Genomic DNA, 14479 nt, shown 5'->3' on the forward strand with positions numbered 1-14479 from the left:
GCTAATTTGGCACTGGTTTGTGTTCGCAAGCTGAAAAATCTCCATACTTGGAAGATGAGTACTATTCAGCAGGAAATTTCGCATTGTCATATCTTATACTAGGTAATGTCCCACGCGTTGCATGAGTTTAAAATTATTATAGCAAAATATGTAATTATAAACGTTTAAAAGATTTTAGTATATAATTACAAATCTATTATTAAAAGATTTTAGTAACTTATTGAATAAATTGATTATTTAACTGTTTATATTACATAAATATTCTTTTAAATAATTATCTTTTCAAACTTGTACAAAAATTTTAAAAAAAATTCGAAATGTTTCCCTATTATTTTCTTAGTTCACTCAATAGCTTTCGAAAACCATTCGAATCACCATTTGGTCAAGCTTGGCAGCAAACTCCGCATACTAATTCAAACATTCACTAACACAAACCAAGCAAAGTTGAAAGTTTAAATATTAGGAAAAAGAAAAAAAAAGGAATAGTTTCTAGTTAAACAAACATACCTAAAACGTTCATTTCCTTGCAGCCACATCAAACTTGTGAAGTTTCTAGTTGCTTCTAACGAAGTGGAATTATCAATGCCAAGACTTTCATGGAGATGAAGAGTTGGAATCTGACCAACATAGCCACTTAAAGGCTTATCGTATTTGTTTCATTTTGGTCTTGTTTTGAAGATCCATGATGAAGCATCCATATTCTTCAAGGGCTTGTGTGAAGTTCTTTCTTGTTGATTCCCAATATTTCGTGCATGGTTTCAAAATTTCTCTTGAGAAATCTAAGGTGGGAATTTTACAAGACATTTTGTTTGTTAATATATATTTTTTTTCAAGATTTTGGTGGGCTTTTTGGTGGATCATTTCTAATGTTTAAATAAATCTCAGACTATTGTGGATGAAATATTCTCTGAGAAAAAAAAATTGGATTTAGTTGTTCATTAGAAGACAAATGTTGAAGGCATCTTGCATCTTAGGTTTCAATTATTCGTTTTAGAATGAAAACAAAATCTTTATTTAGTAATATCACTACTAGTAGTCACCGGTTCTATGGACCACACTATGTATGATATTACAAGTCATTTAGTCACCCAATCCATGGACCACATTATAGACTATGGTATCGAGTCGGGATTACAGTTTCGATTTGAGGTTTTCCAATACATGGTTTTTAAAAAGAAATAGCTATCAGACTATAATATAAGTATGGATCGGCGATTTAATATACTATATGGTGTTGGTTCTAAAACATATTTAGGTTTTAATAAAATGAATTCTTGCTTAACAAAGAAAGAAATTTATCATTCTATTCATATAAATATCCTTATATAGAGCATATTTTTTGTTGCTCATTTCATATTTGAATGCCCATATAAATTTACAATAATATAAAACTCAATAGTGATATGTAAAAAAAGAAAAATATACATTCAACAAATTCTCTATAAATAACAAGTGCTTCTGACAAACAGAAAAAGGTCAAATTAGAAATAAAGTATCCAAATATGAAATCAATCCTGAAGACTACCAAGGTTCCGATTCTTGATTTCACGAGCCAGCAAGACTTGAAACCAAACACGTCTGTGTGGCGTTCAATTTCCAGAGATGCTTGTGAAGCCTTAGAGGAATACGGCTGTTTTGTGGCGGTTTACGATGGAGTAACGCAGCAACTAGACGATTCAGTCTTTGCCGCTGCTAAGGACCTGTTCGATCTCCCGGCGGAGACGAAGATGAAGAACGTAAACNAGGTCAAATTAGAAATAAAGTATCCAAATATGAAATCAATCCTGAAGACTACCAAGGTTCCGATTCTTGATTTCACGAGCCAGCAAGACTTGAAACCAAACACGTCTGTGTGGCGTTCAATTTCCAGAGATGCTTGTGAAGCCTTAGAGGAATACGGCTGTTTTGTGGCGGTTTACGATGGAGTAACGCAGCAACTAGACGATTCAGTCTTTGCCGCTGCTAAGGACCTGTTCGATCTCCCGGCGGAGACGAAGATGAAGAATGTAAATGAGAAGCCGTACCACGGCTACGTTGGTCAAATGCCTATAATCCCTCTTCACGAGGGTCTTGGAATTGATTATGTTACCAACAAAGAAGATGCTAAGAAATTCACTAATCTCATGTGGCCTCAAGGAAACGATCGGTTTTGGTATGTCTCATCAACTCGATTATATATAGTTTTTTATAATGAAGCCAAGAACTTTTACTACTTCACCAAAAAGAAACAAATAAAGTTTGACCACTTGTTGTTACGAATTTCACGTTTACATTAAGATATGAACCTAAAGTAATATATAAGAGACATGTACAAATTAAATGAACTGATGGCTAATTAGTTTTAAGTTAGAAAACCATATTTCTCACACTTTAGGTCATTTTGAAACCCTAACTATATGTAGTTTTATTTGTTTAATTTTTACCTTTGCAGCAAAACCATACACGCTTTCTCAAACGCAGTTGCGGAATTGGACCGACTAGTGGTGAGGATGATATTCGAGATCTACGGTGTTAAGAAATACTACGAATCTCACTTCGAATCAAAGACTTACCTACTCAAATTTCTCATGTATTTGGCTCCACCAGAGTCTGTCTCAATGCCAGCTTTTCCTCAGCACACAGACAAGACTTTCTTAACGATACTTCACCAAAACGATGTAAATGGTTTAGAGGTAAAGTCAAAAGACGGTGAATGGATTTCCCTTCAACTCCCACTCAAGTCATACGTCGTCATGGCCGGTGACATCTCTATGGTAACTCTCTAATGAAATATCTTTAATTTAGGTTTCAATTGTTTTTTTTCATTACATTTAGGATTAGTACAATTTATATTTGTTAAATGTAAGTAACTCAATTGAGTAGACTAAAATAATAAATATAGATATTACGATCCTTTTCTCTCTATATACAGTAAAACCTCTATAAATTAATAATTTTTGGACCATGACATTTTATTAATTTATAATGATATTAATTTATCTATAAATTAATATTTATTATTTTATAGTGTAAATTAATAATTATTAATTTATAGATATATATTTTAATTTAAATTCTTAAAAATTATTAGTTGAGACAATTTTAGAAAAAAAAGATTAAACTTTCGTATGTTATAAATTTTACGATTTTAGAATTGAATTTGTAATATTCAGAAAATATTATTGACCATAAATTACAAATACTATAAAAAGTATCACTTACATGACATACATAAATTCAATTTTATCGATAATAATATCAGTTGTCGTATTTTAATAGCCTATGGAACTATCAAAATAAAAATGATGCATATCTAGATATGTGAAAACTTTTTTAAAAATTAGCTATTTTTATCACATGTTATATAATATTTTATATTATTATAGTTTGAAAATACAACATAACAATTATTTATATATGAGTTCTTGGAAAAAATCAAAATTATAAAGCATACATTATTATATCAGCATATATAAATGTATATGTGTAAAATTACATGATTATTAATTTATGATATTATTGGGACCATATTTTACAAGAGAATTTCAAAAAAATTATTATTTTATTATTTTATCGAATTTTGCTATATTTTACACTGGCCCGACTTGGGACCAGCAAAATTTATTAATTTATAGTGTTTATTAATTTATAGAGTATTAATTTATAAAGGTTTTACTGTATATATATTAAAAAATATATACAAATTAAACGTATAAACTTTAAAAACTGCATGTGGTAAACAATCGACGCCTAAATAAGTTAAAAAAACACTCATTTGATAATTGGTTGGTTTTGGCTGTTTGGTTTGGTATGCGTTTATTTTGTATGTAACATATTTTCCATGGATATATATGGTTAGGGTTGGAGCAATGACAGGATACGTTCTTGTGAACATAGAGTGACAATGGAAGGTGACAAGGTGAGGTACACTATAGGTCTTTTCTCGTTCCTTACGGGCTCGGTTTCTATCCCTGAGGAGCTTGTGGATGACGAACATCCTCTTATGTATAAGCCATTCACTAACATCGCTCTCATAAACTTCTTTGCAACCAAAGAAGGCCGTGAAGCAAATTCCACTCTCAAAGCATATTGTGGTACAGAAGACTGATAATCAAAGTGATAATGTTTTTAGAATTAATTAACGTGATGTTATCATATTGATCAGTGATCAAATTAAGTGATAATGTTTTAGAATTGACGTGATGTGATCTGATTGGATCTCTACTTTATTTTCAGTGAGATAGGATAAAAAGTTCAAATCATTTTCCAACGATTTGATCCAGTGAAACCGATTAGAAGTCGCATACTACACGTCTAAAACAAGCCCTAAAACAATAGGAGTGTGAAGTTTACGGGTTTTCTACAAAGATAAAAGAGTGCTGTCACTTATCAGATAGTACCATAGAATCTATAATGTGATTATGAATTAAGACAACATTAATGAATATTAATAAAATAAAACTATTTGATCCAATCAAACCTTTCTAAGACTTTTCTAAGATTGAATATTACAACAAAAGAGTACGATATTAAGAATTTTTTACATCACAAAGATATAAAAGAGTGTTGTCCATGAAAACATATGATATGATCTCGGAATTATGATATTAATGTTTTTGAAAAAGATCAAACTCTAGTGGTCTTCAAAAGCTTATATAAGAACACATAGAGAGGCATCTAAAAACTAGACAAGTTTGTTAAAAGAGAAAATGGTGAGTTTGGAAACCACTCTTGCTCTTCAGCTCCCGGTCATCGATTTCACTAGTCGAGACCTAAAACCCGGGACTGTCGAATGGGACTCGGTGAGAGGCAATGTCCGGAAAGCTCTAGAAGAGTACGGATGCTTCGAGGCCTTGTTTGATAAAGTCCCTGTCGAACTTCGAAAGGCGGTTTTCGATGCTACTGACGAGGTTTAACAACTACCTTTAGAAACCAAACAGAGAGTTGTGTCAAGCAGAAAATACAGAGGATATGTTGGTCAGATTCCTACGTTACCTTTGTTCGAAGTCATGGGCGTTGATTTTGCAGAAGATGCAGATAAAGTCAATGCCTTCACTCATAAGCTTTGGCCCCAAGGCAACATCAGTTTCAGGTTTTTCATTTTTGTTTTATAAAATTTCGGATTTTAAATACATCAAACCCTAAAAAATGCTCTGTTTCTGCAGTGAGGCGGTTATGTCATTCGCTGAAAAAGTATCAGAACTGGACTTCATGACACGAAGAATGATAATGGAGAGTTTCGGGCTCGACGAAAACTACATAGACGAACATCTGAAGTCGACGAAATGTCTCGTGCGGCTGATGAAGTACCAAGGAGTTGAAGAAACAGAGGAGGAGTTAGGTATGGAGGCTCATACAGACAGGAACATGCTCACCATACTGTGCCAGAACGATGTAAAAGACGGAATCGAGGTGAAAACTAAAGATGATAAGCATTGGATCAAAGCCAATCCTTCTCAAGATTCTTCATTCATCGTTCTTGGCGGAGCCATGCTACACGTAAGTTTTAAAACCAGACTTTTACTAAACATGCATACGTTAATTTTTATGATGTTTACAGTGTAAAACATGTTTTCAGGTACTCTTGAATGGTCGGGTGCTTACAGGTGTTCACCGAGTAATGAGGATGGGAACGAACACGAGATTCTCGGCTGGAGTGTTCTCTGTTCCGAAAACAGAGGATTTGATATCTGCACCGGAAGAAATGGTTGACGCTGAGCATCCTCGCTTGTATAAGCCAGTTGATTTTGAAGCATACTTCCAATATACTACTGAGGGGCCTGGAAGGAGAGATCTATGTGCTCTTAGGACTTACTGTGGCCTTTGAGGATAAAAAAATAACGTCTTTCCTCAAATAAAAGAATAAGAATAAACTTGTTTGATTTGCTGTTTCCTAGTTTCCATGTAAATACATCTCCATCATAATGCATGCAAATAATGGACGTTCCAAATTATGTTTTTATGTATTAGTTGTACAAGTCTTCCCGAAAATAAATATACAACTAGACTTTGAGTTTACTCAAAGACTACAACAAGTCTTCAAAAGCTTGGATATGAGCACAAAGAGAACAGGTTTTGAGAGATAACAATAATGAGTTTGGAAACCACTCTTTCTCTTCGCTCCCGGTCATTGTCTTCACAAGTCAAGACCTAAAACTGAGAACTTTCTAGTGGTTATTGGTGGTATTCACCGAGTGATGAGGAGTGGAATGAATACGAGATTCTCAGCCAGATTGTTCTCTGTTCCAAAAACAGAGGATTTGATATATGCACAGAACAAATGGCCGAGCATCCTCACTTCACTTGTGTAAGCCTGTTGATTTTGAAGCATAACCATTCTTGCTGCTTTCGCAAAGATGATATCTATGAACCTTTATATGATAGAGTAAAACATTCATTCACTTATAGCATATAAGTTAATTATAACCATCAACAATACAAACAGAGAGACTAGAAATCAAATCAAATCTTCTAACTATCATGGCAAAATGTTTGAAAGTAATCTATGCGTATTGTACTACTACACACTTGTTCTTATTAAACCTGATGTGTCTGTATTTTATAGGGTTTTAATTGTAGTTTTTAGGATTGTTTTGAGTCTTTTCCTAGGTCCAAGTGTGCTTTTAGAGTCCTTTTTGTCCTGTGTGACTCTTTACAGGTTCTAGGTGACTTTGGAAGGAATCTGAGCGTTTTGGGGGTGAAAATATGCATCTGGAGCTAAATTGGTTGAAGGCTGATCAAGCTAGTAAGCAGATGGAGTGAGAGCAGAAAAACGTTCCGGATCGACTGATCCTTTCGAGATCGACCATTCCCGTCCCTGACACAACTTTTCCTTATTTGTTTTAAACCGACTTTAGGGTTTTATTTTGATATTTAAGTTAGAGGCACGACCTCCAGAGACATAAACTTTATTTTTCTGAGACTATTTTGTATTGAGAGCAAAGGGAGAAGATCTCTAATCCTTCTTGACACTTTGGAGAAGATTTCTAAACCCTATTTTCTATTCTTTTGCAATTCAATTATGTTTTCTTCATTATTGATTTGCTGTTTCTGCTTTTCCATGTCTGAGTAGTTTCACTGTTGGGTTTAGGGTTTCAGAAGGGTTTCTATGATTAATTGATGCTAGATTTGTTAGATTAGGGATTGATCTTATTGTTCTTCATCTATAGTTGTTCTTAATGCTTAAGCTAGATTGATCACCTAGATTAAGATCTTAGGTTTAATTCATCGGGGCACCAAAAGTGTTGTTGAGTTGCTTGAAAAGAACATAGGTGAGCAAGGTGATCCTTAGCCAACGACAGTTGAAGTTGAGGCACCTTGTGAACATAATCAAACTTGAACTTATTGCTTGCTAGGATTGTTTAGATTCAAACGACGGTTTAGAGTTTTATCAATTCCTTGCATAGATAGCTAATGCTGCGACAGTAGGTTAGTTTTACATTCGAGATTTGAGTTCAAGAACGGTGTTTAATGCTATCCCAATTTATCATCTAATTTCGTGGTCATGTTCCCTAACTGATTCCCTGCGCCCAATATTTCCTTTTTTTATTTAGAAACAACTTATTTACTTTCCGTTTTTGATTAGTTACTTTATTCACAAAACTTCCTCTTTTGTCTTAGCTATATTTAATCTACATAATTTCATAGTGTAATTGTTTGGTCCCTGTGGATTCGATCCTGAAGTGTTACAATGATACCACTAGATCGTGGTGGAGTACACATTAGGTTTTAATTGACCTGTTGATCAAAACCTCGTTTTCATAAAAGTAAGACGTACACAAAGGATTGGTCTTTTAATGCCACCAAAGAAACCCATGTGCCCAAGTCGACACAATCAAGGCTAAATGATCTAATTATATTGTGGCATACTTGTAATGTAATCTGTGAGTATTATGATAAGAGTTGATGAGAGGAGAACACCTTAGTGTTTAGGAAATACTATATATTGACTCTCATGATTATTATCTTAGGTTACATAGAATTATATAGTACAAGAGTTTCCTAAACTATAATGATTGCAATATCTAAAATAATAAATATAGAATATATTGTTATTAATCTTGTGATCTTCTAGATCTCTCTATACGCCTCCTCAAGCTCAAGGTGTCATGGAGTGAAGGCTTGAGATTGATACAACTGAAGAAACATTACGCTTGAACCACGTTTATAGATATGAAACGACACTTCATAACTCCNCTTAGAGGAAGTCGTGAACGACTTAGAAAACTTATGATCAACGTTGGATCAGGAACGACATAAGTCGTTGAGAAGCATATAGCTTAAAGAAGTAATGGTGACTTGACCATATCGACTAAGATGGCATGCAGAAAGATGCAAAAGGCACACATATGGAGGTGAGTCGAGAGGGGGCGGAGCTGGTTCGTGTGGGAGAAGCGGCAACAGAGCTTTTCTTCGTTGGAAGGCGGCTTTGGCTGTGACTTGGCCGAATCTTGGAGAGATCATGTCACCATCAGCGTCTCCAGTGATGAAGATGGAAGATCTCGTGTTGGTGATATCATGAGGTAAGATAAGCGTGTCCCGTAGAAGACGAAGTCGATGATGTTTTTTTTTTTTGAAAATAAAAGATGAAGCACTTGGCTTAGAGTCAGATCTATGATGATAGATCTGAACAAAGAAAAGCTTGATAGTTTAGATCCAGAGGTTCATGATGAACTTGAATTGCGGAAGCACTTGGCTTAACCAAAAAAAAAAAAAGAATTGAGTTTGATTGTTAGATCAAAACTCGGGAGCAAACCTGCTCTGATACCATGATAAGAGTTGATGAGAGGAGAACACCTTAGTGTTTAGGAAATACTATATATTGACTCTCATGATTATTATCTTTAGGTTACATAGAATTATATAGTACAAGAGTTTCCTAAACTATAATGATTGCAATATCTAAAATAATAAATATAAAATATATTGTTATTAATCTTGTGATCTTCTAGATCTCTCTATATATTATACTTAGCACTTGTTCTTATAAAAACCTCATTTTCAAAATAGTTTAAAATAAACTTCCTCTTAAATACACAATGATTTCATTTCTACCATGTTTGATAATGCCACAAATGTCTCTATTATTGGTACTGTTGGATGGGAGCATATTTTCTTCTCTCAGGACTAACTGTGAGCTTTGAGGATATCAAAACAAATGTCTTTCTTAGATATCAAAACAAATGTTTGATTTTGCTTCTGAGTTGTTTCCCAACTAAAATTAAACCTCGTCACTTATGTGCATGTAGTGTTATCTATCCACATGTTATGATAAACTAACAAAATCCCTTATTCAGGAAATTTTGGAAAAGACAAAAGAAAACTCTAAATCTTTTTTTTTGTTCAATGATTTGATCTTATCGTATTGCTCTCAATTTTTATATTACAAAGATAAAGACAATTTAATTTAGTCTTTCTACGTTTCTACATTATAGACAAAAGCAATGTGTTGTCATAACATAAGAAACGTGTAGTTGTTGTTATTTATACATTTCCCCACCCACCCTCCAGAATATAAGCTAAGTGTATTGGTCATAAGAAGAACCAGAACAGGTTTGTGAGCACAACAAATTATAATGAGTTTTGAAACAAAACCTGCTCTTAAGCTCCCGGTCATTGATTTCACAAGCCGAGATCTAAAGTCGGGAACTGTCGAGTGGGACTTGGTAAGCGGTGATGTGCGGACAGCTTTGGCAGAATACGGATGCTTCGAAGCCTTGTTCGATAAAGTCACTGCCGAGCTTCGGAAGGCGGTGTTTGAGGCCTCGGAGGATCTTTTCCGGCTACCTCTAGAGACAAAACAGAGAACTGTGTCAGAGGTAAAGTACAAAGGATATGTCGGTCAGAATCCTACAAATCCTCTGTATGAAGGAGTGGGTATTGACGTTGCAGAAAATGAAGAGAACGTCAAAGCCTTTACTCAGAAGCTTTGGCCTCAAGGCAACAAGAATTTCAGGTTTTATGATCTTTAAAATATTTGCTTCTTTTATTAGGATGTTTATAAAAACAGATCAAAACTCTAAAGAGTTGGTGAGAATTAGCTCTGTTTCTTCAGCGACACGGTTCTCTCATTTACCAAGAATGTATCAGAACTTGACTTCAAGATCCGGAGAATGGTTATGGATAGTTTCGGGATCAACGAAAACTACATAGACGAACATCTCAAATCGACAAAATGCCTAATGCGGATGATGAAATACAGAGGAGTTGATGAAACAGAGGAGGAGCTAGGCATGGAGGCTCATACAGATAGAAATGTGCTCACCATAGTTTGCCAGAACGATGTAGCAGACGGAGGATTAGAGGTGAGAACCAAAGACGGTAGCCACTGGATCAAAGCCAACCCTTCTCAAGATTCTTCATTCCTTGTCATTGGTGGGAGTATTCTGCATGTAAGTAAGTCCCAAACTTTTCTCTCTACTATAGTCCCAACCTTTTCTCTCTACGATGATGCTTAAAGATGTTTTCAGGTATTGTTGAACGGTCGGGTGCAATCTGCGGTTCACCGTGTGGTGAGGATGGGGACGGAAACAAGGTACTCAGCTGGACTTTTCTCTATGCCAAACACCGAGGATTTGATATGTGCACCGGATGAGATGGTTGATGCCGAGTACCCTCGCCTCTTTAACCCTTTTGATTTTGAAGCATACTATAAGTTCACCTGCGAGGGATCCGGAAGGAGAGATCTATCTGGTCTCAAGACTTACTGTAGCCTCCTCTTAAAATAAGAAACTTCTTACTGTTTTTTATTACTCTTGAATTTGTTGTATCCCAGTAGAATAAAAAGATGGAAACTTCAATGTATCTTAGCTTAGCTTGAGAACATTCTCTACATCAAATCTAAGACCTGCAATATTTAGTGTAAAACGAAGATTTAAGCAAAGAAAAAACATAATCATGCCATACGAGAACTAGATCACGAAGTGTAGCCATATATATATCACAAGATTCTTTCATCGTCAAGATTCTCCATGTAACCTTTTGTACCCAATATCTTGATGTCAGAGTGGTATTAATCTCAAAAACAAATCATACAAAATTACAAATGAAGAAGAGAGAAAAAAAAAAACAGAAAATAGTAATGATTCTGGATTTTGTAATGATTATCAATAGTAATAGATTTTTATTATTTTGGAAATTTTGGAAAATTTGATATTGGATTTAGATGAATGTAAATATGTGAAAAAGTAAAATAATAATAAGTATGCTTATTCAATATAGTCTCAGAACAACCTAATTACTGTATACTAGATTTGGACCCGTGTTAGAGCACGGGTTAAAATTTCTTTTATCTTTATTATAATTTCAAAATAAAATATAATTATTAATAATAACTAGATTATGACGGGTTGAATTTTTTTTAAAGTAACATCTTCCTTTTTCTCTTTTTGAAATTTTTTGTTTTAAAAGTATTTAAAATTACTAAAATAATCTCATTGAAATTTAATAAAATTAAAAAGAATTTATACTTTAATGGAATAATCTATTATTTTCTGAATAATATTTAATGTAACTAACAGTTTNAAAAAAAAAAAAAAAAAAAAAAAAAAAAAAAAAAAAAAAAAAAAAAACGTATTGATAAAAGGAAAAAAAAAATTATTAGAACAATTAATCAAGAAACACATGTATATAACAAACTTACGTTAAGTCATGACACACACATGCAACAAAGAGTCTTGAAGAAGACAAGAAAAAATCTACTTATTAGTTTATTTATTTTGAGTTTAATTTATTTAGCCTCTAAATTTTGAAGTTATTAGTTTCGATTAACTATTTATATATATAAAGCTTTTAAAGTAAATTAGAAGAAAATAAGTATAAAATTGGTATTCAAAATAAGTTTGTAATGGTAATAAAAAAAATAATATATTGTGAGGTAGAGTATGATGACTGATGAGTGTAAGTTAGATGCACAATTTTTTTTTAAGAATGTTATTAATAATTTGTAGAGATTACTATATTTGACATTTTTAATTTCATATTATTATTTGATATGTTTATAACATTTATTTGTAATGGCAAGTTAATGTAATTTTTTTCATAGGAAAAAGGTTAATTTTAATTATTTAATTCATAATATTAGTTAGGAGATTAACTTTTTTTTTTTTTTTAAGTAAGACCAAAAAAATAAAATAATCAGTGGATTTTTGGAAATTTTGATATTGGATGAATGTGAGAAAAGAAAAAAGGAAAATCAAAAGATAATTTCTATATTGCGTCCAAAATCCCAATTTATATAAGTCGATTTGAAGAATCACGAGAGAGAGAGAGAGAGAGAGAGAGAGATTGCAAAACCAGAATTGCAGTAATCATAGGATCGATTTCGAGAAGTTGTTGTTTGCAAAAAATCAGAAAGTAAATCATCTGGCTAATGGCGAGGGAACAATACAGACAATGACGAACAAGGTAACATCTGGTTTTGTCTGTAAAGTTGTTCAAATTTTGTTTCTTCTCTTTCTTGTTCTGATTGTCCTAATGTCAAATCCACTAGAGATCCCTAACAACTTGAAGAGGAAATTGAAGCAGGGACCAGATGCTGATGATATTCCTGAGAGACTAATGTGTAAAGACCATCCATTTCCGTCTTCAATTGGACCATATGAAAAAGAAAGCAGTTGGATATATGCTCAACTTACACCTCTACTTAAAGAATCTGACCATGAACGGATCGACAGGGGTGACATCGCAAACTTTTTGGTGTTACATCATGTGGAGAAACTAGAGATACCCTTTATAGCTATGCACCGAAAGGAACAGTGCCGGAGCTTGTTTGAAATCGACATTGATCCTGAGGCAGTAGTGTGGCATAAGGTCTTGTGGATGATTCAGGACTTGGATAGACAGTGGCTCCTTCTTCGGGAAAGGAAAGTTTTTTTTGCTTGCTTGCTACTATTCTAAACGTTTCCAGCAACAACAAGAGGAGTCTCCCGCCAATCATCAGTTTCTCTTAGAGTCACATCTTAAAGACGCAGAAACAGAGATAGAAGTTGATGATGTGTCTGCAATGTTTGAACATTCCCAAGCTGTTCTCAACTCTGTGTCTGCAGCAACTGAGTTAAGTTTTGAGCCATCCGTCTGAAAGTATGTTCGTCGAATCTTATATGCAGAATGCACTAGTGTCAGTAAGCCCAACACCGCTTGGTCATATGGCTATTGATTCTTTCCATCAGCTTTCTGTGGTCAGCCGTTGAGCATGTTTCAGGGTACACAATGGCTCCTCATTCACAAGGCAGAAGAGGATAACCTTCTTCAGGTATCTATTCAAGCTGCCAGAAAACTGCATGAATACGCTACTTAGCGAATGCAGTAAGCACTTTCTAAGCGCTGGTGAGTGTGCTCAACTGATACTGGAGGAAGCACTTGGTGATTTTTATTTTACCCTCAATGGAGAAAGAAGCAAGACTTTTGCTAACTAGGAGGGCAAAGGTTCGGTTGCTCTCAGCTTTTGTGGAGCAAAGTGTCTGCAGGGCCTTACCCAAAGCACAAACCTAGGAGGGTTCTGGCATGTTGCTGGGGACCTGGAGATCCATCAACCACATTTGTGATGCTGGACTCATTTGGAGAGTTGCTTGATGTGCTTCATGCAGGATCCATTTCGCTGCCACCAAAAAATGCTGACACCCAGCAATGTATTAAGAAGGATCAGGGTCGTCTCCTAAAGTTTATGAAAGCACACAAACCCACTTGCAATGGTCGCAACTCTCTGCGGCCCAGGTAAGGAGATTTTGGCTTGGAACCTTCATTCTTTGCAGAACTTTCTTGACCGAGACGACAAGTGTAGGATGGTTGAACAGGTAATGGTTTACATAACCAACCAGGATTGGCGGACACAGTATAGAGAGCCAAGTGTATATGAAGAGTTATCTATGATTTCGGGTGAAACAATCACTGAGGGGAGAATTGTGCAGGCCACTGTTCATAGAGTAAGGAGTGAAAAATCATTTGTCTACTGATGTATATTCATAATAGAACAACATTTACATAGCAATTTATAATCCCTTTAGCTTAGGTTCTTTCTTAATTTGTACTTCTTCAGATTTAAATTGCAATGATTAGTATGCTGGTGCAGTTTCACCTCCGGGAGGAGACTTTTCAGATCCTGTGAGTTCTGCAACCCTTAGTATTGCGCAGGTAATAATGTCATTCATGGTGTTTGGTTTTAGAAACTGCCGCAGACTCTGTATTAGCATTTTTTATATATTTCTTTTCTTCACTGCAGGACCTCAAGTCGCAGCTGCAAGAGTTAATTCATTCCGAAACAGCAGGTCAGCATAGACTCCCTTTATATTACATGAAAAGATGAACTTGTCTATTATAGTTCTGATGGTTGAGTTTGTTCTTAAATGTTACTTGCAGTGAATCTCTTTTTATTTTCTAGTTCCCTCTTTCCTCGTAGAGATTTTCCCAGTTTCAGGACCATCTGAAGAAAGTCAGAACATGGGAAGGTCCAACTGGTAAACATCACTTGATATGGTAGAAACACTGATGATTTTGACCTTTT

At 34.6% G+C, this 14479-nt stretch overlaps 4 protein-coding genes across 5 annotated transcripts; all 4 read left to right on the top strand.

Annotated features, from left to right (window-relative positions):
• Positions 1773 to 4321, top strand: LOC104759992 (probable 2-oxoglutarate-dependent dioxygenase AOP1). The gene is made up of 3 exons (XM_019239343.1): positions 1773 to 2152; positions 2432 to 2753; positions 3839 to 4321. The coding sequence occupies exons 1-3, from the start codon at positions 1773 to 1775 to the stop codon at positions 4085 to 4087; spliced, it is 951 nt and encodes a 316-aa protein (XP_019094888.1). The 3' UTR covers positions 4088 to 4321.
• On the top strand, positions 4599 to 5992 carry LOC104758606 (probable 2-oxoglutarate-dependent dioxygenase AOP1). The gene is given in 3 exon segments (XM_019239302.1): positions 4599 to 5071; positions 5145 to 5478; positions 5558 to 5992. Coding segments are annotated over 3 exon segments (966 nt in total). The 5' UTR covers positions 4599 to 4688; the 3' UTR covers positions 5807 to 5992.
• On the top strand, positions 9490 to 10810 carry LOC104758616 (probable 2-oxoglutarate-dependent dioxygenase AOP1). 2 transcript variants are annotated; one of them, XM_010481505.2, is made up of 3 exons: positions 9490 to 9934; positions 10034 to 10370; positions 10449 to 10810. In XM_010481505.2, the coding sequence occupies exons 1-3, from the start codon at positions 9555 to 9557 to the stop codon at positions 10704 to 10706; spliced, it is 975 nt and encodes a 324-aa protein (XP_010479807.1). In that variant the 5' UTR covers positions 9490 to 9554; the 3' UTR covers positions 10707 to 10810. The 2 variants fall into 2 exon arrangements, with proteins under 2 accessions (XP_010479807.1, XP_010479808.1); XM_010481506.2 differs by having other exon boundaries at positions 10034 to 10374; positions 10449 to 10664.
• LOC104758614 (transcription elongation factor SPT6 homolog) lies at positions 12162 to 14471 on the top strand. Its single transcript, XM_019239472.1, has 5 exons — positions 12162 to 12384; positions 12470 to 13901; positions 14035 to 14109; positions 14198 to 14243; positions 14335 to 14471. The coding sequence occupies exons 2-5, from the start codon at positions 13668 to 13670 to the stop codon at positions 14400 to 14402; spliced, it is 423 nt and encodes a 140-aa protein (XP_019095017.1). The 5' UTR covers positions 12162 to 12384; positions 12470 to 13667; the 3' UTR covers positions 14403 to 14471.

Source organism: Camelina sativa, chromosome 17 (assembly GCF_000633955.1).
Source record: "Camelina sativa cultivar DH55 chromosome 17, Cs, whole genome shotgun sequence".
NCBI classification, from domain to species: Eukaryota; Viridiplantae; Streptophyta; class Magnoliopsida; order Brassicales; family Brassicaceae; genus Camelina; species Camelina sativa.